At 35.0% G+C, this 25367-nt stretch overlaps 1 protein-coding gene across 1 annotated transcript in view; it reads left to right on the forward strand.

The window, feature by feature from the left end:
• LOC123666528 (trehalase) overlaps positions 1 to 25367 on the forward strand; it is a 52849-nt gene that overhangs the window by 9656 nt on the left and 17826 nt on the right. Inside the window, exons 2-12 of the mRNA XM_045600604.1 lie at positions 10503 to 10794; positions 12506 to 12643; positions 13789 to 13901; positions 15919 to 16074; positions 16325 to 16490; positions 16868 to 17020; positions 17630 to 17707; positions 20526 to 20638; positions 22109 to 22275; positions 22570 to 22740; positions 23664 to 23879. Coding sequence (XP_045456560.1) covers positions 10715 to 10794; positions 12506 to 12643; positions 13789 to 13901; positions 15919 to 16074; positions 16325 to 16490; positions 16868 to 17020; positions 17630 to 17707; positions 20526 to 20638; positions 22109 to 22275; positions 22570 to 22740; positions 23664 to 23879 — 1551 coding nt within the window. The 5' untranslated portion in view covers positions 10503 to 10714. The remainder of the gene's footprint in view (positions 1 to 10502; positions 10795 to 12505; positions 12644 to 13788; positions 13902 to 15918; positions 16075 to 16324; positions 16491 to 16867; positions 17021 to 17629; positions 17708 to 20525; positions 20639 to 22108; positions 22276 to 22569; positions 22741 to 23663; positions 23880 to 25367) is intronic.

Genomic DNA, 25367 nt, shown 5'->3' on the forward strand with positions numbered 1-25367 from the left:
AATTTACTACCGTCTGTATCGTACTATTGTTAACGTATTCTCATGAAAATATTAACTACAGTTTTTCATTCGCTTATGTCTATAGTCGTAATTAGAACGTCGTGTGCAAATTGACCAGTTATGAAATAAGCTCTTTTGACAACTTACTCGTATAAATTAACACACTTGTCCAAAAGTCTTAGAATGTCATGAACGAGTGAAGACATTTTTAATTATCTTTGATTTGTGAAGAATAGAACACTGGCAGCCATTAAAGTTACAAAAAACGCTACAAGATTTTATTAAACAACATATAACATAGGTATAAACAAGTGAAGACATTTTTAATTATCTTTGATTTGTGAAGAATAGAACACTGGCAGCCATTAAAGTTACAAAAAACGCTACAAGATTTTATTAAACAACAAGTAAGTATATAAAGTAGTTATATAAATACTCACGGTCAACGATTTTATATGTCTTTATGTATTATATATATCGTTGGTGAGATTGCTTGTCTCTTATCTATAATTAAACTTTAATGTTGCCGTTTTTATTTGTTTTAATGTTTTTTATAACAGAACCTTTAAGACATATTATGATAATTGTTTTGGAAGCCTTTGATTTATCGTGAAACATTACGCTTCCACTTGTGAAAGCACGAAAAGAATGTATATTATTGTGTTTGCTAACAAATGAGAAAATAAACCGACTTCAATTATATCGACCAGTAAATACAACCTAGGTAGATGAAGAAAATACTCTAGGAAATACACGTTATTAAAAATAGTTAAAGAAAGTACTCGTCACGTCTGACCACATGACAAGCACAAGCTATCGATTAAAAAAAATAAAAGAATTATCAAAATCGGTATACAAATTTTGATGATTCTTTTGTTAATGCCATAATTTTGACTGAATACACATAAAAATACAGCCGAATCTATCCGTTAATAAACCCGAGAATATGTCCCGCTTTGAGTCAGAAAGAAACTGGTCACTTTAGGTATAACACACCCAAAACAAAAAAAAAAACTGCCCAGACCATGACAATTTTTCTTATGACGTGTACAAATGTTTTTCACATTTGAGGAACAAATCCGCGATCGCTAGTGCTTTAGCCCGTTGCTACGAGACCAAGACGCTTTTTTAATTTAAATCTGAGCAAAACCTGACGAGTAACTGTTATCTTAATAATGTGTATTGTAGGTACTATACTTTAAATGTGCCCAATTAAATACAAAATAATTCTGCTTAATTTCAAAAATCGAAATATTTTTGCGTCCCGGACTTATCTTTCGGAACACCGGAACACGCAACTGAAAAACGGGACGGTCTCGGTCAAAACAGGACTTCCGGTCATGTTGGAAAAGGATTCTCATCTTCATTCTCATATTGCGCAACTTCAACCTAATTAGTTACATTGAACTTGACATTAAATTACAGGAAATCTTAAAAATCAATCATTTTAGTGCCAGTAATATCTGATTAGTGTAAAAGTTCATAATACGGAAATAACGCTGTGAAATGTGAATGAATGCTGTTAAACTTCGTTTTCTTGAACATGATGTAGCAGCCTTCGCTTCGGATGCTAATGGAACTACATTAGCTAAACTGATTCGATTTGTTGACACTGAAGCTACATACCATTGGATTGCTAACAAATCATAAGAGTATTTTTTTTTTCCTTCTAATATTTACTCGAATTTCACTCATATAATGAAACAATTTTTTCGGATTTTATCGCGGTTTATTATAACATAGGGTACGGCATAACAGTGTGTTGTAAAGATGCATTTTTTTATTGTGAAAATTGTGGATAACTTCTCTTCGTAGACTTTAACAGCAAGAGGGGTATAATAAGCCTGTTTCGTTTAATTATGAAACTACAACTGTTTGATTTACAAACGTGAATAGAGATTTGCCAATATAGTGGAGTTTGATGACGAAAAATAATAATATATCATATTATTTTATCCGGTGGATACCGTCATCTATCAAATAGCTTTATCCACAGCTTAGAAATAATATATTTGATATAAGTACGCATACAAATTTATGGCAATAGTTTTACTTTATTAGTAGAAGAATTGTTAAAACAATACCAATTTTTTATACAAAAATAAAAAAAACGTGCATAAAATCCTCGGCTATTGTCTAAATAAGTGTTCAATTAAATCGCGAATTTGACCTTAAGCCACGTTCTTTTTAACCTTCTTATACAATCCAGAGGATCAATAAAGTATATAGTTAATAATGATGAATGTATGTAGCTTGTTACAAGTATGAAGGAGTATTGAACTTGGATCAAAGAGTCGTGAGCCGCTAGTAAAGTAAGATAGAAAAAAATAAATATTTCTCAGAAATGATAAGTGGATGTTTTTGTGAAGCTATGAAATCAGTTGGTAATCAGTTGAGAGTAATAACTTTGTTAGAGAGGTTAGATGAAGTGTAATTATTGTTTATTTAAGTCGATAAGGTTTATTAAGTTTCTTTGAGGAAAGACATAACAATATACAATTAAGTACATGATTTTAGTGAGTCTTATCATATACGTCATCGTTTCATTTTTACTTTATCAAATTTTAAGTAAAAAATGAAAAATAAAATACATTACATATTGTGTAATTTGTACTCATGACTGACCTTTGTCAGCATACCGTTCTTTAAGATTATTTAAATCTCAGTTAGAATCTTGGCTTTCTTTAATAATAGATGATTTTGCCAAAAACTTTCACCGAATGCCAATATACTTTTAGACTCAACTCAATAAACATCTGATCCCACAGGTCAGTTGACTTAGTAAAGCCTAAAGCTTATTTATAGCCACACAAATGACCACTCGAAGGAATATCTCATTTACTGCCAAATCGTCTTGCCAAGTCTATAATCATAAACATCTTGGTCTGTTCTAAATTGATTCTAGTCGAGGACAATACCACTATTGTGGAATGTGCATTAGGTTTATGTTATCCAATACTTATAAAGCTTCATGTTTTATGCACATAGATACACAAAAATTGCATAATGTGTATTAAAAATAATTTCATTGTCTGGTTATCTGTCTTTATTGCTATATCTCTAATAGTAACATGTTTTTGACTAATATATAATGATCTTCTTCCCTTTTCAGTTTTTGTTTTCTATGATGTAATATAATTCAAATTTGAGCTAAGCAAAACCATAGACTGATTGTCACAGTGTTGTATTGCAATGTTTAGTCCTGAATATGACATAAATGTCTCAACTTTTTTATTTGGTTTTCCACAGATTTGCTCGTATCGACAATAAGTATAACAACAGAAAGTTGAATTGTAATTATTATTTAGATATTTTTACGAATATAGAAATAACCGTAGTAAACTTTTTAACCGACTTCCAAAAAAGGAGGAAGTTCTCAATTCGACTGTATTTTTTTTAATGTATATTACATTCAGAACTTTTGACCGGGTGGACCGATTTCGACAATTTTTTTTAATCGAAAGGTGGTGTGTGTCAATTGGTCCCATTTAAATTTATTTGAGATCTAACAACTACTTTTCGAGTTATATCTAATAATGCGTTTTTACTTGACGCTTTTTTCGTCGACCTACCTAACCTACGTTGTATTATACTGCATAACTTTCTACTGGATATACCGATTTTGATAATTCTTTTTTTGTTGGAAAGGGGATATCCCTAGTTTGGTACCATGATAAGGAAACCAGGATCTGATGATGGGATCCTAGAGAAATCGAGGGAAACTCTCGAAAATCCGCAATAACTTTTTACTGGGTGTATCGATTTTGATAATTTTTAATTTAATCGAAAGCTGATGTTTATCATGTGGTCACATATAAATTTTATCGAGATCTGATCACTACTTTTTGAGTAATCATTGATAACGCGTAGTTGCTTGACTATTTTTTCGTCGATCTACGTTGTATTACTTTTCGATGTAATTGAAGTTGGTTTTTTTTTCGTTTGCGAGCAAAAACATCTGAGGTAGGGCACAGCAGGAATTTCCTGCTCAAAATATGGAGCAGCCCGACTGGGGTAGTACCTCGACCTTACAGAAGATCACAGCAAAATAATACTGTTTTCAAGCAGTATTGTGTTCCTGTTGGTGAGTAAGGTGACCAGAGCTCCTGGGGGGATTGGGGATTGGGTCTGCAACGCGCTTGCGATGCTTCTGGTGTTGCAGGTGTCTATAAGCTACGGTAATCGCTTACCATCAGGTGAGCCGTACGCTTGTTTGCCGACCTAGTGACATAAAAAAAAAAAACACAATTATTAACAGTAAATTTCTGTTTGAATACCACTATTTTATAACTTTGTCAATCTAAGAGGTACATGTTTATTTTACTATAGATAACGATAGCAGATGTTAGATATGTACAAGCTGTCACTAATTCATCTTTTAACTAAAGCAATTCAAACTAATTGATAATAATAAACGCTTCACACGGCCCCCAGTAGGATTTGCTCCTGTGTCGGGGGTCCGGAAACATACAATACACAAGCACAAGCGTCCAGAGCTCGACAAACATCTACATGGCCAATACAAATGACTATCGTGAGCGGGGATCGAATCCAAAACTGCCAGCGCAACCAGTGCTGTGATCGCTGCGCCAACGCGTCGTCAAATAATCTTTTATCTTTTCTATTTATCTTTATCATATTAGGCTCCGTTCCAAGTAATGTAGCCGAACCATTGATAGAATACCGAAGATCATCCGATTTTTGTACCGTTTTAGTCTCTGACGTCACTTCACACGGGGGTGTGCCGTTGGAAGGGTGCCAGACGCGTGCATCACCCGTGCGCATGTTTGTGGGCGTATCTCACGTGATTTTGTTTATTTTTCTAATTTTTACCTCCATAACATGATTACAATTTTCGTTGGTTGTTTATTATTGCTCTTTATTTAATATATTCGTTTATATTTTTTAGTGCGCCTTGACATACTTATTTTTTAATTTAATGGTAATGTTAAGCAAAAACAAAAATATCCCAATGAATAAATGTAAAATTTGTTCTTAACATCGAAATCTTCCGTTGCATAAATCGTCAGAAAAACATCGGAATATTTTGTTACAGTTTTGTCCAACATTTGAAAACTAAGAAAAACTTGCGCCAAGGTTGGCCAAAGGTAACCTGTAATCTTCCAATTGATAGAGCGCAGTCAATTGGCGGTAAATCAAGCGACGGAAGACCACATTATGTTGTTCCGTGTTTGCACATTACGTTATCGCTAAAAGTGGTTTTGTGAAAAAATTTGCACACAATAAGTATGTATAACTAATATTGATGGTGATGTCGGTGATGAAAAATCGACCGTAAAATTTTTCTAATTATTAATCAGAGAGAAATTTGAGGTTAATTTGCACAAATTGTGGATAATTTATTTTACTACACATATTTATCATTATATGTATATCATTAAGTTGCTTACCATAGGAACAGACTACCGTGTGTGTATGTTATAAGATATTTATTTATTTATCATTAGGTCCAATTGAAATTTTTGTAAAAAAGTCATATATAGCATTGAGAGCCGTTTTTTAATCACGTTCGTATCACAGAAATGCCTAGTTTTTTTAGTCCTCTAAAAATTTAGGAACCTATAATTCATAATCTAACAATGCTTTCTCTGTAATCACTCGTGTGTTACTCGAATTTCGAAACAATAGAGTTGGCTTATAAAATTTTAAAATCCACAATCAATACAGCTGTAACGACTTAAGATCTGCATTTGCTAAAACTAGTCGTCGGCTTTTAACTTGCGTTCATTTTTAAAATTAAAGTAAAAAGCAATTAAGGTCTAATTAAAGTTATTTGAAATATACCTTATTTGAGTTGTATAATTTAGCTCTTTGACACCTTTTTTAGTAGAAAAAATTAAAAAAAAATGGTCATTTTAAAATAATAACAGTAACATATGTAATTTTTCCTTTTCACAGGTGATTTAAAAACTTACTTTTTTCAAGGTTGTACAACTTAACAATACTTAAGAATAAGAAGACATTTTGGGTAGTTGTCTTTAAAGTGCATGTGCAGCTGGATAAAATTTATAATACATTTTAAACCAGAGCTATTGTCTCATGTATATATCATTTGTATTAATTTAAACATCACAAGAGACGAAGAAGTATCAAATGTGAATATTGAACGTCCCACGTCTAATGTACCGACAGAATAATACCATTGATATTTTGTCGTTCTCATAAATCTTTTGCTTAGTAATAATTTCACCTGGTCCTTATAAATTCCAAAAAAATATATATATGACAGGTAACAATATTTCACTATCAAACTAAATTTATCAGTGAGGCATTTCTACATAACATTTTTAACATTTTATGATGATGGATGAGGATTGCGGTAAATCAGGATGTTTAGCGTGAGCTTGGAAAGGTCCATGTCCAGCAGTGGACTGCGATAACTGAAGCAGTAGTATGCACATTTTAACTTACATTTAGTATCTTGTATAACATAACATGTTTTACATGTTTTACATGTTAATGTAACAAAAAACAAAAAATTGTAAGCCAATATACAAATGAATGAATATATATGACTGAATGAAGGAGAACATAAATGAATTAAAAACCGTAAAAATAGCAACTCCCTGAACATATCCTCACTGGCAGAGGTTATTGAGCCTAGATCACCCTAGGGGTCTTGAGTGACTCAATTATTCCCCTACTGACGGTCATACGACATTTAACAGCCAATGAGATTAAAGCTTAACATCTCACGACTATAAACTGACTTAAGTATACTTGGGTAACCTAATTGCAAGCCTCCAAGGAAGCTGTGCTCACAAAATGAAAAGAACGGGAAGCGCTTACTCTTAAACCTCAAGGTATATTTTTATAACAATGCATGAATATATAAAATACACACTTTTATACAGAATACACATCAAACCATAAATAAAATATCATTTGAAGTTTTTTTTTTTTGAAATACACTATTATTACTATAATTGTAATCTATAATATAAAAATGAGTCGCTGAATGTGTTGCTAAGCGCAAAACTCGAGAACGGTTGGACCGATTTCGCTAATTCTTTTTTTAAAATATTCCTTGAAGTACGAGGATGGTTCTTACGGAGAGAAAAATTCTAAAAAAAAAAAATTAAATTTCCTGAAAAAGTCTAAAAACAACACTTTTCTATACTCCCATACAAAAGATTTGTGATAATACTTAAAAGTCAATTTGAACTTTAATACCATACGATAAAGTTTGTGTTAGGCGATACGAAGTTCGCCGAGTCAGCTAGTAGAATCTATTAATACAATACGTTATGTTGGGTGTCAATGTTTTGGATGCACAGATGATAGTAAAATAACGCAACAACCACTTGACGAAATAAACTGTTTTATAAAATGTCGATCGTAAAGCACTCTGTAATTAATGCATAGCATTATGAGTCGTGCAATTTTTGGTTCAAATTAATTGAATGATGTTTAGGCGCCGCGTTAGCGCAACGGTTACAGCCATGGATTGTCCCTGTTGCGGTTGCGGGTTCGATCCCCGCACATGACAAAAATTTGTATTGGCCATACAGGTGTTTGCCGTGGTCTGGGTGTTTGTGCAGTCCTTGTAGGTCTCCCCGCCGTGCCTCGGAGAGGACGTTAAGCCGTCGGTCCCGGTTGTTACCATCTTCGCCTGATAGCGATCGTTACTCATATTGGGGAATATATCCGCCAACCCGCATTGGAGCAGCGTGGTGGATTAAACTCTGATCTTTCTCCTACATGGGGAAAGAGGCCTATGCCCAGTAGTGGGATATTACAGGCCGAAGCGATTTAGTGGTGGATTAAGGGTGTAGATGGGACATTTCAACACAAAATATGATATTAATAGTTTCACTCGTTTATTCTTTTAGGATTTTCTATGATCTTTGAGCCAGTAACTTAGTTGTTAATTATACGAAAACTAAGTTACAATATTAGTATTTTTATGAAGTTTTTTTCGTTAACGAGCAAGCGAAAACTAACAACGAACTAAATATTTTCGAAACACTCGCAAAACAATTCTAATCATGTAAAAGTAACTTGATACGATTGACGATATGTAGGTATAATAATAGCCATTACAATAATTAAAAGCCTAACTAGTCTGAAATATTGCCTGTGTTGCTTTGTGTGTAATAGCACCTCGTGTAAAATTTGACGTAAGCATCTGTCCTATGAGTCATCCTTACTTTAATAATATAATTATAATATCAGCGAATTTTTTTGCTTTTTTAGTGCATCATTCGCTAAAATTATTTATTTATTTTTTAATTCGATTCCCGCCTGAAATTCTCTGGGTGTAATACATAATTATATATTTATTTATATGGATATTTATAGAAAAAAAAATGTTCCTATATTAGTTGGCTGTTACCTATAACATAAGCATTAAGTTGCTTACCTTGGGGCAGGTGACTGTGTGTGTATTTTATAGATGTTTTTGTGTATTTTTTATTGTAGTTTAATTATGTATAAATTACATTTATAGATATATTGACTTTTTAGTCATTATATCGCTCATTTATGATAGCATTGTGTAATGCTCCTCCAACAATTAGAGTTATTTAATTTAGTTTTAGAAGTTTGTTTAAAAAAAAGGTTAAAAAACACAGCCAATCAAAGTATCTATAATGTCGTTATATCGGTTAATCTTGTTAAATTTGAACGAGATTAAATGACATAAAATATTCACCAAATCTGACGAGATCAATATAGCTTCCGAAGCATTAACTGATTAAACATATTGGTGACTTTTTTGTTTCGAGTATATGTGCTTACTACAGCTGAGTAAAATAAATATGCTTTCTTGTGTGCCACTGCTCCACCTAGAGCTCTAGTCGTGCTGATACCGCTTACGAAATTGATAAAGAGAGCCCCCAGGCTTGTCTATGAAACATAAATAATATCCGTCTCAACCTTGCGAACTCCACTGTTATTAAAATCCTGCCCGGGAATTAGAAAACTGTGTACGACAGTGCCGGATTTATATTTTTTATGAGTGTAGGCCACTTTATTTCTGCCGCCCCATGTACATACCTTACTAAAATAATAATTTTCCATTTGTAGTAAAGCGATAATATAGGTTTCGATAGGAATAAGTTTCTTTTTATAGCGATTTATTGAAAGTATAAAAAACCATTAGAAAACCAGTGGACGTGTTTGACGTTTATCCTCTGAAATCAAGTGACCGTCCTCTGAAATCTGCCGCCCCTAGGACGCTGCCGCCCCTAGGTCGCGGCCTATACAGCCTATTTATAAATCCAGGACTGGTGTACGATATATACTGTATAAGACACAAACACACAGTAGTATAGCCTATAAAACAATGTTCTTATGACCAACTCTGCCAATCTTAGATAGAAATTCTTCACTTATTATAATTACAATGATCTAACTTTCTTTACCAATTAATAGCTTTTTCACCGATTGTGTTAATAATCTAAACTAGAGTCAGTACCAACTTAAAGGTCACCATTATATCATAGACCTGATAAAATAGCACGCAAAAAATGACAAACTCTGATATTTTTTTATCAAATTGTAACTTTTTTATATCTTATAAATTTTAATGAGCTACTTTGACCCATGAATTTTAATCGACAGGCCAAGGGTGGATTCACGTCAAACTCGGTATTGTGAATATGAGTTAGATAACCCTTTTTTATACAACTACTATAAACATTACTTCCATAGTAACAGGTTATTTAAATTTCATTAACAATTTATTTGGTTCCCTGCGGTCACCAACTCGCCTACCCAATGTGGTGACTATGGGCAAAACACATGAGTTCATGCCATTTTAGGCGCAAACTTGTGGAGGCCTATGTCCAGCAGTGGACTGCGAAAGGCTGAAGTGATGATTGATGACTTATTCGATAACATAGCAATACCAAAGCACACAGCGTGTTGTTTACGGCCTTAAATTTGTCAAATCTCTCCATGGACTATTGTCATTAAACAATCAATTGATAAAGTTTGATCCAACCATAGATCCAGTAAAGAGATCTAGTAGCCCTTCTTTCTCATTTTTTACCTCCACCCTACTCCCAAAAAAATGTCTACGGACTATATTCACTAACTTTTAGGTGCCCGCTTCGTATATAAGCTTCAATAGCTATATAAACAAAACAGATCTTACTGTTTTTATAAATCTCTTATTTTTTCTACAAGACGTTTTCGAAATCATCTTTACTATCGTAGCACTAGCGAAAGCCATAAATCTAATAAATGATCATGCATTTTTTTCTGCTGGGAAATGCTTTTACGCACTCCGCCGACGAGGACGGTGGGAGTGCGGGGCTCCTGGCCTAAAGTGAACAACCCAGAATACCCACTAAAACCCAGCGATTTTGTCGGTATATCGCTTCTACATGCCACCGTGACGTCCCGACAAATGATTATACATCTAAATCAACCGGCTGTTAACTGTAACATAAGCATTAGTGGCCTTCCTTCAAAATATATTTATTATATTTTTTTTTACATTACAATAATAATAACGTATTCATATTTTGTTACAGAAACTGGCACAAATGTGCCCATAAAGGATTCAACGAAACTGCCGCCCAGGATGACAAGCCGACCATTCAGAAGCAAGCCATTCAAAATCCTCTCAAACTATCTCAACACTTAAAAACACAAAGTGTAACAAACTATAGTGATATTGTATTAGTTCCTCTATTTATTGAAATAATATAGTGATATTAGTTATAAGCTTAGTGCCATATTGACAATGATCTTTCTATGTGTGCTGTTAGTTATCTTGAGTGTGGCGTTTGGGGATAGGAGTCATTTGCCCCCTACGTGTGATAGGTGAGTTGGCTTTATGTCTTATAGAATAATCATTATATTTTTATAGCAAGTTTCTAATATTATTAAATTATTATTTATTAGTGGCACAATTATTTACTACAAAATATTTTTTTTTGTGCACAAGTAAATAACTTATGCTACTTGAAATACACAACTTTTTGCAACACTTTCTTTTGCAACAAATTTGCACAAAGTATAAACAAAAAGCTAAAAAAGAAAATTAACACAAACTGTTATAAAATAATTATGTTGTTCACCTATTTACGTTTGTACAAAACTAACGGATGTTAATTCTACGTGATAAAATCTCTACCATACAAAAATAGATAAAAAATAGACATAAAAATAAACCAGATTGCATACAACTAGATGCAGCCGGAAGATCCGTGACCTTGTCCGTCTGTGTGGAACGTTGCTTTAACTAAATCATATTATGGTTGCCACTTCTGAGAAAATAAAAAAAAAACATTTTTTTTTAAATTTTAATTTTTTTTTTTTTTTTTATTTGGGAAACTTACAGCTAACATTAACAATAATATAAATTTTAGTAAAAAAATTTAGAGATTACAGACAATATGTTCCTAAAAAGTATTGTAAGTTGACATTGGAATAAAAATAAAACAGTTTAATTTATATTTCAATTTATTTTATTAAAAAAAGCTATCGTCTAGATTTTACTGAATTTATTTTCTCTAATGTAATCAAAAATGTGTAGTTATAAGAGACGGCAATAATAGTAAAATATAAACGTATAAAATCATTTGCCTTAAAACCATACGTTTGGACAACAAAATTCGAATACAATTTCAATTACATATTTATTTCCCGATTATTTATGAAGTAACGACCGCTCATACTCATAATCATACTCATTATTCTAAAACAAATCCATATTATAATATGCAAATCAAGAACTGCTATATAAATACAATGCATGACATTTGAATTACAATTATTGATGCAAATGTAGACCTTATCGCGAAATGGTTAAAGATTTAAATAAAAAGCGTATGTGACATTTTGTGCTAGTTACTAACGTTATACTAAAGTCACCTTTATCAAAAACTAGATTAAATGGGTTATTACTGGAATACTTAGAATCTTTTGATTATTATATAATATTTTCATATTTATAATATTTACATATATACTATCGTAATATTGATACGAGAATGACTAATGATTATTGTTTGAACTATTGTTAGTATTATTGAACTCGAATAATTATGTGTATGTGAGAAAAATCTTGAAATATATAAGAGCTTATATGGATAAGTAGAAAATTAAAATTTTTACCAGTCTCCTCTCATATTGGAAAAATAAATATTAAAAACGAAAATGAAATATTTAATTAAAAAAAACGAAGAAGTATCAACACACGATAAAATTATATATTTTAATCGAAAAATCAATAACAAGACTTAAAATCTGCGTTTACACAAAACGCCACTAATACTCGTATCTCAAAGTACACACTTAACCACTTAGGAAACTAAAAAAGTCTTAACTTTAATCCTACTAATATTGTCATGAGATTTAGGTGTAATTGTAAATTTTCAAGCTTATTTTCACGTAATAATTGCTAAACCCACTCAGATGTAAATTGTAGTGTGTAAAAATGCTTATCAGATATCAGTATAACATTTTTTATCCTGAAATGCATATGAAAGAATGAAGTACAGTTATTATAACGATATTTCTACGTTTCCAGTATGATATATTGTCACGGGCCCCTTCTGGACACGGTTCAGATGGCTGGTCTGTACAACGACTCCAAGACCTTCGTAGACATGAAGATAAAACTGTCACCCAACATCACGATGGAGCACTTCGACCAGATGATGGCCAGGTAATAACTCGATTCCATTTTTAGATGCTACGAATAAAATAAATCAGTCAATATATTTCATGTTCACACAATACTTATATTTTTGTCCCTGAATTACAATCGAAAATTGGGTGTTTAAATTTGTTATGCCAAAACAAGTTGTAATTGATCTGTAGATACCTTTACCTTTTCAATTTGTAACTGTTTCCGTTTGTTTTTAAAGAATAATTTTTAGTTTTAAGTGTCATTTTTCTTATAGATTTATTTGCATTTTAATATTATTCTACAAACACAGTACACTGTTAACCTGTATAATGTTTCTGTTGCACTACTTATCACATCATATACTAGCCGACCCGTGCCCACTTCGTTGGGCGTTAATTATTATTATATTAACCAAATAACATACTTTAAAGAACAAATTTTATAGCACTTAAATAAATAATATGTTGCTCCAACGCCATCTATCAAAAATCGAGAAAACGTCGTCGATAGACTAAAATAAGACTAAATTAATAACGTCGAAAGACAAATAAATTGTTTTCTACTAGCGATAGATGGCGCTAGTTTATTTACCATTTTGATATTATATTTTAATCTTTTTCTTATTTACTGAATTTTTTGTTCAATTACAATAAAATATAGCCTATGTCACTCCTGAATAGTGTAGCTTTCTGTTAGTGAAAGAATTTTCATGATCGGATCAGTATTTGCGAAGATTACCCCCTACATACAAACAAAGTTATAAACTTTACCTCTTTATAATATTGGTATAGATTTCTTTGTGGCTTTGGTTCATATCAAATTTCTAATCTAACATATACGTACACAGTTTTAGCCACATCATATATTTCTTTGTGGTTGTGGTTCGTATCAAATTTCTAATCTTACATATACCTACACAGTTTTAGTAATGACTTAAATAAATATATAAGAAATAATATCTAAGTTTTTATACAGTCATAAACGAATAATTAGTTAAATAGTCTTAATAATATTGTGTACGTTTTCAACATAACATACAAGACCGTTACTTCTATTTAAATAAAAATCATTTTTGAAGTAAACTAAGGCTTCACTTTTAGTATATTATACCATCTATATAATATTATTTCAGGATTGTTAGAATAGAAGTACGTTTATTATATAATATGTTTTTGATCCAGGACAGGTTCCCGACCAACGAAGGCTGACATTCAAGAGTTTGTGAACCAAAACTTCGACCCTGAAGGTTCTGAATTCGAAGAATGGGTACCCACGGATTGGAAAGACAATCCCGGTAAAATTTTCATTCGTATTATTTTTTTCAAATCAGTACAAAGTTCATAATCAGTTTCAAAGACATGCGCACAAAAAAACACACATATTAAACGTTTTTAGAAAGAATCGAATTTCAATTTCAGGAAAAACAAATTTCATATAAGTTTCAACATTTATTCCTTATTTGTTTCGTTAGTCATTTGTAAATATTAATTATCAAAAGTGGCCATCAGTAAATTACGTCACCTGTTAAGAAGTGGGGGGGTCGACAAAGTGACATAGTGTGACAAGTGGTGTGGAGGGGTCCAAATTTTTGTGACATCACATTCCAAAATATAACTACATGCCTATTAACAATTAAATAACTAAAGCTTAAGTTGTTTTGTTGGCGAATTGATAAATTATAATGGAAATAAAAATAATATCGAATCTGATCTGCGAAAATGTAAAATCTATATATAACGTTTAACTTGGTAGGGAGGGGGGTCTCATAAATGTGACCATCTATGACAAGGACTAAAAGAGGCCAAAAGTCGTGAAATTTGTGTGACGTAAATTATGGATGGCCCCAGACATAAGGTCACTCGGGGTAACTTTGACTGACAAGGTAACTTTGACGGTCAAATCACAAAATTATTTTTTAGTTTTTACGTGTTCCACATTTAGTGCGTACAGTTAAATTTATACAATTTATTTACTTAACAAACTTCGTTAATCATCTCTCTGAAAAAAAAAGAAGTTTTAAAACAAAGTTAATGTCAAAAACTTTGTTAAAAGTTTCGCGCGCAATTTTTGTATTTTTTTCAGTGGTAAACTTTTTAGATAACTCGAAAATTTTGCTACTATCAAGATATGTAAAAACATAAATAAAATAAATAAAATAAGCCTTTATTACTGTTCCACAATTTTTAGAAATAATAATTTGAATTATTATTGTTATTTCTATGTAAAAACATAATACACCTTTAATATTTTCTACGTGACATTGGCAAAATCATCGGTACTCATTTGACACTATTGAAAGCCATTATTAACCCTAAAGAAGAAGAACCTTTAATATGTCTATCTTAAAATCTCATCTGTGTCAAAGTTACCCATAAAGGGGTTATAACTTTGACACACAACGAAATTGCCAATTTTTGATACATTTTATGATTTTTATAGACGTTAAATAACTTGAGAGTATGAAAACCAACATGAGAGCACAAAGTTAATTAACTCTTGTGTCTCATATTTAACATTGTCGAAGTTAGCTAAAAAAATATAGTATGTGATCTGTCAGAGTTACCCTGATTGACTGTAACTTTTACAAACATATATTAACGCGTTTGCACCACAAAGCCCAAAAATAAATACAATAATTTGAAATGAAATTACTGTGTATCAAATCCGCTAAAGTGTGCATATAATAAAATTATGTGTTGTACAAATAGAGATTGTATATTAAATTTAATTTTGTTTGTTTATCTATGTGATAACTGAGTTACGAGATTCAGTACAAGAAATTAAACTCAAGGTCATTTCGTGCCTAAATATGAGGTAAGCCAATCGCAGTGATTTTAGAGATAAAATTCTTAACAATGTTGTTGAACGATTACATTTTATTAATATGAATATTCGCTGTGTGGCTATGGTAGTAAAGAATGTAGCCACCCTCTCTCTTCCCGTGGGTGTCGTAAGAGATATCAAAGTTCCACTACCGCCTTGGGACTAAAAAAGCCGACCGATGGCGGGATAACCATCCAACTGCTGGCTTGAAATACACAGGCCGAAGACGGGCAGTAACCGGGTCACCAACCCGCCTGCCCAGCGTGGTGACTATGGGAAAAACACACGAGTTCACGCCATTTTTGGCGTGAACTGTGAAAAGTGAGGATATAACAAGTCTCGCTTACAACTCCTCGGCGTAACAGATAGACAAATATAAAACTGCACGAAAATGTGGTGGACGTCCTATTGAATTACAATTGTTTCTGCTTTTGCTTTAGCAATATAAGAGTTTGTTACCATGTGTTAAATATTAAATATTTCTACAGCATTTCTGCAAAGGATCAAGGACCCCCACTTCCACCAGTGGGCGTCAGACTTGAACAAGCTATGGTTACAACTCGGCAGGAAGATGAAACACGAGGTCAAGGAAAACCAAGAATTGTACTCTATTATATACGTCGATAATCCTGTTATTGTTCCTGGTGAGTAATATTCAGATTAAAATCTTTTCTAATTAGATATTTAGTTCTTAAACATATAATTAAACAAGCATTTTCCTTGAAAACTTGAAGTCTTGGGTTCTTTTCTGAATCATTATTTGGCATATAAACCTTCATACAAAAGCCGAATGTAAGATTATTTCTGCGGCTGTACTTTTGATAGCGTTTTGTAGCATCATGTAGAGACGTAAGCTCCCCATAATTTTATTAAATGTCTAGATTGATATTTCAGGTGGTAGATTCCGCGAATTCTACTACTGGGACTCCTACTGGATTATCAAGGGACTTCTGCTATCAGAAATGCGTAATACCGCTAAAGGAATGATTCTAAATTTCCTGAGTATTGTCGATCGATTCGGATTTATACCCAATGGAGGAAGAGTGTACTATTTAAAAAGGTTAGAAGACTTTCAAAAGTACTTAGTACTTTCTCGTATTAAGTTGTCTTTTAGGACTTTTTTTTTAATAAGTGATAATATAAATAATAATTAAGAAGTTATATATAGCAGTCTGTCAATAATAATTAAAATAATTTATTGATATTACATAATTTTTCATTGCTTGAATATTACCGAATAATAATATTGTAGATACTTGTTTTATTTTGAGTTTAAACTAATTCCGATTTAAACATATCTTTAAATAGTGTATAATATGAGGATTGCTGAAAACCGGGATGTTTGGCCCGAACCTGTGGTGGCCTAAGTCCAGCAGTGGACTGCGATAGGCTGATGTGATGATGATGTGATTAAAAATTGTTCTCCATTTCCTGCAGATCTCAACCACCTCTCCTAATTCCTATGGTAAAATTAATAATGGACGAATTAGGTGATCTCGAATTTCTGAGACAACACATCGGAACACTGGACCGTGAATACGACTATTGGATGACGAACCACAGCATTCCTGTTGAATACAACGAACAAAAGTGAGTCTAATAAATACATAAACGTACTCTATTCTATAAATCTCTATATATATCTAATATAATATACATTGTAGTGTTATGTATAGAGGAACACTTGTATTTATTGCAAATATGTATTAATGCCTTAGTAGTACTACATTATTGACCTATATATAAAAATCGTATTTAATAATATCTAAATTATTTTAAAAAACGAGTGTCCTTTAGACAACACTGAAGTAAGTAAAACTTGTTTAGCAACAGGCTTGCACACTAGGCCTGCACTGTGTCTTAGATATGCGAAACGTAACTGGCTATGAAAGAAAGAGAAAGAAAATATGTGCTCGCACTTCTCTCTCTCTCTCTTGCTCCGTTCGCCTTGCCCGATCACACTATTCGTAATGCTCTCTGTAAAGAAGTTTTACTTTAAACACTTTTGTAGGTTTACATTATAGCTCCACCAGCTGTTTACTATGTTTCAGACAGTTTTAAACAATAAAATTAAAGAGTTTTCGTCGCATTTTGTTTTGCCATTCTGATATGTAGTCAAATACAAACTACCTTTAATCACTGTATAAAATAAATGTCCATGTGTTTTGTCCATTACAGCCATTAACTTTTTTGTTTCAGATATTTAATGTTCAGATACACTGACCAATCCCAAGGACCCAGACCGGAGAGCTACAAAGAGGATATCGACTGCGCTAAGTAAGTTAAACCTCATTGTATGAATAGTAAAACTGTAACTCGTTAGTGTGTGTACAAAAGATATAATTAGTAAAGGCTAATTATTTATTTTATACAACCGCTCTAGTGTAGTAGCCGAAAACATCGACCGTTTGTGTTTGGTTTGAATGTTTTGCTTGTGGGTCTCCTCACCGTGCCTCGGAGAGCACGTTAAGCCGTCGGTACCAGTTATGATTATGGGGTAATAGTTTGAATGTTTGTCCTTGTGGATCTCCCCACCGTGTCTCGGAGAGCACGTTAAGCCGTCGGTCCCGGTTGTTATCATGTACACCTGATAACATTAAATTATTAACTGATCGTTACTCAGATTAGGGAAAATATCCGCCAAGCCGCAGTAGAGCAACGTGATATATTTATCCAATCCTTCTCCTACATGGAGAAAGAGGCCTCTACCGGGCAGTGTGATGTTATAGGATGAATGCGTATGTCATCATCATCATTACAGCCTATACAGTCCACTGCTGGACATAGGCCTCCACAAATCTACGCCAAAAATAACGTGAACTTGTGTGTTTTGCCCATAGTCACCACGCTGGGTAGGCGGGTTGGTGGTGCGGGCTGTGTGTTTCAAAACCAGCAGTTGGATGGTTATTCCGCCACCGGTCGGCTTTTTAAGTTCCAAGGTGGTAGCGGAACTGTGTTATCCCTTAGTTACGACACCCACGGGAATAGAGGGGGTGGCTATATTCTTTAGTACCGTAGCCACACAGTACGCGTATGTGTATGTGTTTTATTAGCAGAGACCAAGAAAATTCTTATCAGAGTTTTTGGTCCTGCCAGTGTGTATGAATTTTACAACTTGTTCTTAAGCTCCGATACATAGCTTTAAATCTCTCTAAAGTATCAACTTGATACGTCGTTTAAAAGATTTGAACTCTATAAACTTATTTCTTTATAGATAACAAGTTCGTAGTATGTTTTATAAAAAAAAAAAATTGTTCTTTTAGATAAAAGTAATGTCAGATAAGTGCGAAATAAACAAACTGTATAGTATTATATCTGTTTTTAACGTAAGCGGCTTTTGTATTAAGTAAAAGTTAAACAAATATACATTTATTATCACAATGTAAACAGCTTGAGATAATTAATGTATGTTAACACCGGATATACCCGATTAGATAGATAGCTCTTATTGTTATATATATCAGTTTCAGGTCAAAGATATTTATTCATAAGCATTTACACAATTGTCTTATATGAGAAATACATTAGAAGAAACATATTTTTGTAATAGGTATAAGTATTACATTATTTCTAGCCGAGCGTGTCGGGTCACAATAGTTCATTGTAATATACGATATCGTCACAAAAGAGTCAAAAACCGAACGATCAAAACGAGTGAAACTTTCTAACTTATATCTCCCTCTCAACTTCCGTTTGCCTCGCCCGATCACACTTTTCGTAACACTCTCTTCACGTACTTACCAGCTTAATCCCCAAGTCAAACGTGTGTAAAGAATTTTTCCTTCAAAAAGTGTAGGTAGAAAAGTACTACGAGTATAATAATAATAACAGATTAAAGAATTTGACAAATATTTTCTTAGTAATATTATACATATTTACAATTCAAAAGTTTTTTTTTTTTTTTTTTTTTTTTTTTTTAATTTATAGTTTACTCATTTCTAGTAACATTTATATATTAACATACGGATACTTTAATGTAGATTCTGCAGAGAAGAATCGCGCACTTGCTCTTTTGAAAATAATACATAAACTATGTTTTAGTACTGTGTTTTAGAACGGAACTAATCCAAAAATACTATAAAAGTCCCAATACTTGTCAAAAACCTTCTCTATACACGGCTGATTGTATCTAAAGGCATTAAACCAAACATACTACTTACCATTTATAAGCTATATACAGAAAAAATCAATCAAAATCAAAATAAAAGCAATAATTTACAAGATTGGTTTACAACTTTACTTAATCAGCTACGCTTCTCTACCGCTGTTTAGTACAATTTTATTAAATTAGTGGTCGCCCGGTGCTTGAATTTCGACCATAAATATTTTAAGTTAGTTTGAACATTATTAAGGTTTTGTTGTCAAAGACTAAATGAATTTATTATGGTTATGTTTGACATTCAGTAAAGAAATAATATTAATCTATAATCGATAATAATCTATACTCAATTTGACCACTGATAATCAACAAAAGAGTATATAAGCGTGTGTTAAATGGCAGTGTGTGTATTTTTTTTAATGATACCATGTATTTTTTGCATAATTAAAAAAAATGTTAGCATTCTGCACTACTTCTCTATATAAATTATAAGTGTACAAAATTTTATACTTCTCCTTTCGCGCAATTTTCGTAAAAAGGGGTAGAAAGTTTTTGTTTTACGTATTAATATATAAAATATAAAATAAATAAATAATAAAATAATATATAATTAATATATAAGTGTGCTGTGTGGCTACGGCACTAAAGAATTTAGCCACCCCCTCTCTTCCCGTGGGTGTCGTAAGAGGCGACTAAGGGATAACAAGGTTCCACAACCACCTTGGAACTTAGGAAGCCGACCGATGACGGGATAACCATCCAACCGCTGGCTTTGAAATACACAGGCCGAAGACGGGCAGCAGCGTCTTCGGTGCGACAAAGCCAGTACTGCGGTCACCAACCCGCCTGCCCAGCGTGGTGACTATGGGCAAAACACATGAGTTCACGTTATTTTTGGTGTCAACTTGTGGAGGCCTATGTCCAGCAGTGGACTGTATAGGCAGTAATGAATGAATGATTGAATATATAAGTATAAAAATATTTTTATTTCTTCAGACATTTCGACACATATGATAAAAGAGAGGAGTTATACGCTGAGCTGAAGGCGGCAGCTGAGTCTGGCTGGGACTTCTCATCGCGATGGTTCATTCTTAATGGAACTAACAAAGGTTTTAAATATTATTAAATTTATTTACACGGATACTACCACAAGTAGGCGTTCACTTTTACATACACACATTCAAACATACATTGCTTGAGATTAACATACCTGTTCACATTTTAAACATAGCATTTATAATAGAGTATGTGAAGTATTTCAGGAGAAAATTTTCATTAATCTAGTCTAGTTTTCCTCAATTTCTACGACATTTGGAAGTAAATTCGTATGTAAAAGGCTGTTTATTAAAATAGGCTTACAAGGATAGTTCTAAAACTATACTAAAGGATAAAAGAATACTACATTAAACTTGGTTCGAAAGGAGTTAAGTTGATGCTAGGGGTCGTCCACAAATCACGCGAACGCGCGATTTCTAAACTAATCAACAACCTTGATGCCTGTCTAGAAATTTGCATCACAATATTAATTTTTCAAAATAAATCAGATTATACATGTATTTGAAGACAATATACTGAGAATTACAACATACTTTGCAGAAAAAAATACACGTGATTTCTTGGAGTTCGTTTTAAACCTCGCTAAATATCACCAACGGGGGGTAGGTGGTCAAAAAGTTGTTAAAACACATCACGTGCTTAGTGGAAGACCCCTAGTAATCAGTGGAGACATCTGAAAAATTCCGTTTAAAAAAATAATTTATAGTCTACCACTGCTTTGACACTGCTTTTGCAATGACTTGCTGTTTATGGTACCTAATATTGTAGCGTATTATTGTATCATAATGCTGTTGCATTCCTTAATAAAGTACATATATTTATAAGGAATACCCGGTTATTTAATTGAAAGAAAATACGTACCATAAATATTCTGGGAAAATGGTGTATAATATATTATAATCAATATTGTATAAAACTCTTATAAACTACATATATACATAGTAGTAAAATTATTTTGTAACACAATTTAAGCTAAAACGAGGCCATTAGGTTATTCTGTATATTATTTGCATTTACTAGCCCCTCTTTATACTTAATATGTCATTTATGTTCACTTTTGGAAAATATTAACTCATCACTAAATAATTAAAATAACGGAAACGTCAGCTAGTTCCCGCCATTTTTCTATTCTTCGTAATATGGCTTTTAGCTGTGCTAATTAGTCACAAATATGTTACGTGGGTTGATATTAAAATTTTATACACTGTCATATACCTATGTATATATAATTTTATAGGTTTCGAAGATCTTATTATCCCATACTATTTTTTACTATCATATTATTGAAAATTTAAAAAAAGACTACTAAATTTATAACAATGAAACTTACGATAAATGGTGTTTTATTCATACACAAATTAATGTCCAGATTTAACGAAATTTCGAATAATTCCCACAAGATTAGAAATTACCAATAAAAGCCTGAGGCACAAGATAGTTAATCCAGTTACTTTTAAAATGAAAACATAATAATATAACATATTTTTAATTTTTTAAACCTAATAATATATTTCTCGTTACAGGAAATCTAACAAATCTAAAAACAAGATCGATCATACCGGTAGATTTAAACGCCATCATGTGCTGGAACGCCCAATTGTTGACTGAATTCCATGAAAAACTTCTAAATTTCGAAAAAGCTCAGTATTATAGGGAGGTGCACGCGAGACTCATGGAATCTATTGAAAAGGTAAAATAATAATCATTATCATGGATTAATAATTCTAAACTGTAATTTAGTTCAGTATATCTCGAAAGTTATTTACAATTTTGCTCCATACATAGATAACAAGAAATATATACAGAATCAATATAATATAAGCATCTGAAGTGATCATTTGGTTACTCTCTCTTTTTTATTATTATTTTTTTTATTTTGTATTACAAAAATACCTCTAAATAACCCTGAAAAAATATGTAATATATTAGATGTATAATTAGATGTGTAGATAATGTATTTCCATTTTTTATTTTATTGGCTTAGGTCCTCTGGCACGAAGACGTAGGCGCTTGGTTAGATTTCAGTCTAGAATCAGGCAGACGAAGAGATTACTTTTACCCATCAAATCTTGCTCCACTCTGGACCGGAAGTTATGACAAAGCCAGGGGCGAATATTATATATCTCGGGCTATTAATTATTTGGATAAGGTTAAGGTAAGAACATATCTTCTTCTTCTTATATATATAATAGGTCATTGTCTCGTCACGAAATCTTAAAAACCGCTGGACGCATAAAGATGAAATTTGGCAGGGAAGTAGTTTATAGTTAGTAGATATTCGCTAAGAACGGATTATTCCACAGGGCTGTATTAAAGGGGTCTAAGGGTATTACAAGTTTGTATGAAAGTCCTTCATTTTTTTAATACTAAAAGCTTGATATTGGCAGGAAGTAGTTAATAGTTAGTAAACATCTACTCAGAACTAATTTTGGGCCACATTGAGAAACTCAAAATGCTCTCGAAAGATTTTATAAAAGTTTATAATTTTTTGTGGTACGAAAGCAGACCTTACTTGTGAATGGATTTTGTGACAAGACCGGATTTAAAGTGGTCTTAGGGCAAGTTTTTATGAAAGTTCTTCATTTTCACTAAACTATTTTACACTCACGCTACTGTTGCCCCTAGTTAGTTTTGCCTTTGTCTTTTTGGTTGCAATTATTGTAGTCACCAGGCTGGTATGCTAGCCGTTAATATATATTTGAACAAGCCACGCCATTGTTTGTTGTGGTTGGGTTTGTGATCGTGCGTGGATCCTTTTGTGTGTTGTCGAGTGTGAGGTGTATATAATACACACGTACGCAGGAATACGTACACACGCCTCTATGCACGCACGCACGCACAAACACACTAAGACACGCACTAACGCAACACGCATGTACACATACGCTCACGCATGAACGTCTACTTACCCACATACACGCACTCACACAAGTGCTCAAACACGAACGCTCACACATACATACAAACACATGATGTTCATCGACCCCCGCTCCAATATAGTATTTTATTCTCACTCTTAACCGTTGAATATTTAATATTCTTAATTTGTTATTGCTAATAACACTTAATCCCATTCAGCTGGAGAACTACGAGGGCGGTATACCCACGACGTTCGAGCACTCGGGCGAGCAGTGGGACTACCCGAACGCCTGGCCGCCGCTGCAGGACATGGTGGTGTCGGGGCTCGCGTGCGCCGCCTCGCCGCCCGCCGCGCGCGCCGCCGCCGCGCTGGCCGCCACCTGGGTGCGCTCCAACTACGAGGTGTGGCGCCACCGGACCGCCATGCTCGAGAAGGTACTCGCTCTCACGGCTGGCCGCCACCTGGGTGCGCTCCAACTACGAGGTGTGGCGCCACCGGACCGCCATGCTCGAGAAGGTACTCGCTCTCACGGCTGGCCGCCACCTGGGTGCGCTCCAACTACGAGGTGTGGCGCCACCGGACCGCCATGCTCGAGAAGGTACTCGCTCTCACGGCTGGCCGCCACCTGGGTGCGCTCCAACTACGAGGTGTGGCGCCACCGGACCGCCATGCTCGAGAAGGTACTCGCTCTCACGGCTGGCCGCCACCTGGGTGCGCTCCAACTACGAGGTGTGGCGCCACCGGACCGCCATGCTCGAGAAGGTACTCGCTCTCACGGCTGGCCGCCACCTGGGTGCGCTCCAACTACGAGGTGTGGCGCCACCGGACCGCCATGCTCGAGAAGGTACTCGCTCTCACGGCTGGCCGCCACCTGGGTGCGCTCCAACTACGAGGTGTGGCGCCACCGGACCGCCATGCTCGAGAAGGTACTCGCTCTCACGGCTGGCCGCCACCTGGGTGCGCTCCAACTACGAGGTGTGGCGCCACCGGACCGCCATGCTCGAGAAGGTACTCGCTCTCACGGCTGGCCGCCACCTGGGTGCGCTCCAACTACGAGGTGTGGCGCCACCGGACCGCCATGCTCGAGAAGGTACTCGCTCTCACGGCTGGCCGCCACCTGGGTGCGCTCCAACTACGAGGTGTGGCGCCACCGGACCGCCATGCTCGAGAAGGTACTCGCTCTCACGGCTGGCCGCCACCTGGGTGCGCTCCAACTACGAGGTGTGGCGCCACCGGACCGCCATGCTCGAGAAGGTACTCGCTCTCACGGCTGGCCGCCACCTGGGTGCGCTCCAACTACGAGGTGTGGCGCCACCGGACCGCCATGCTCGAGAAGGTACTCGCTCTCACGGCTGGCCGCCACCTGGGTGCGCTCCAACTACGAGGTGTGGCGCCACCGGACCGCCATGCTCGAGAAGGTACTCGCTCTCACGGCTGGCCGCCACCTGGGTGCGCTCCAACTACGAGGTGTGGCGCCACCGGACCGCCATGCTCGAGAAGGTACTCGCTCTCACGGCTGGCCGCCACCTGGGTGCGCTCCAACTACGAGGTGTGGCGCCACCGGACCGCCATGCTCGAGAAGGTACTCGCTCTCACGGCTGGCCGCCACCTGGGTGCGCTCCAACTACGAGGTGTGGCGCCACCGGACCGCCATGCTCGAGAAGGTACTCGCTCTCACGGCTGGCCGCCACCTGGGTGCGCTCCAACTACGAGGTGTGGCGCCACCGGACCGCCATGCTCGAGAAGGTACTCGCTCTCACGGCTGGCCGCCACCTGGGTGCGCTCCAACTACGAGGTGTGGCGCCACCGGACCGCCATGCTCGAGAAGGTACTCGCTCTCACGGCTGGCCGCCACCTGGGTGCGCTCCAACTACGAGGTGTGGCGTCAGTCTTTGTGGATTTCTTTATCCAAAATAGGAAAA

This window comes from Melitaea cinxia, chromosome 26 (genome assembly GCF_905220565.1).
Source record: "Melitaea cinxia chromosome 26, ilMelCinx1.1, whole genome shotgun sequence".
Classification (NCBI taxonomy): Eukaryota; Metazoa; Arthropoda; class Insecta; order Lepidoptera; family Nymphalidae; genus Melitaea; species Melitaea cinxia.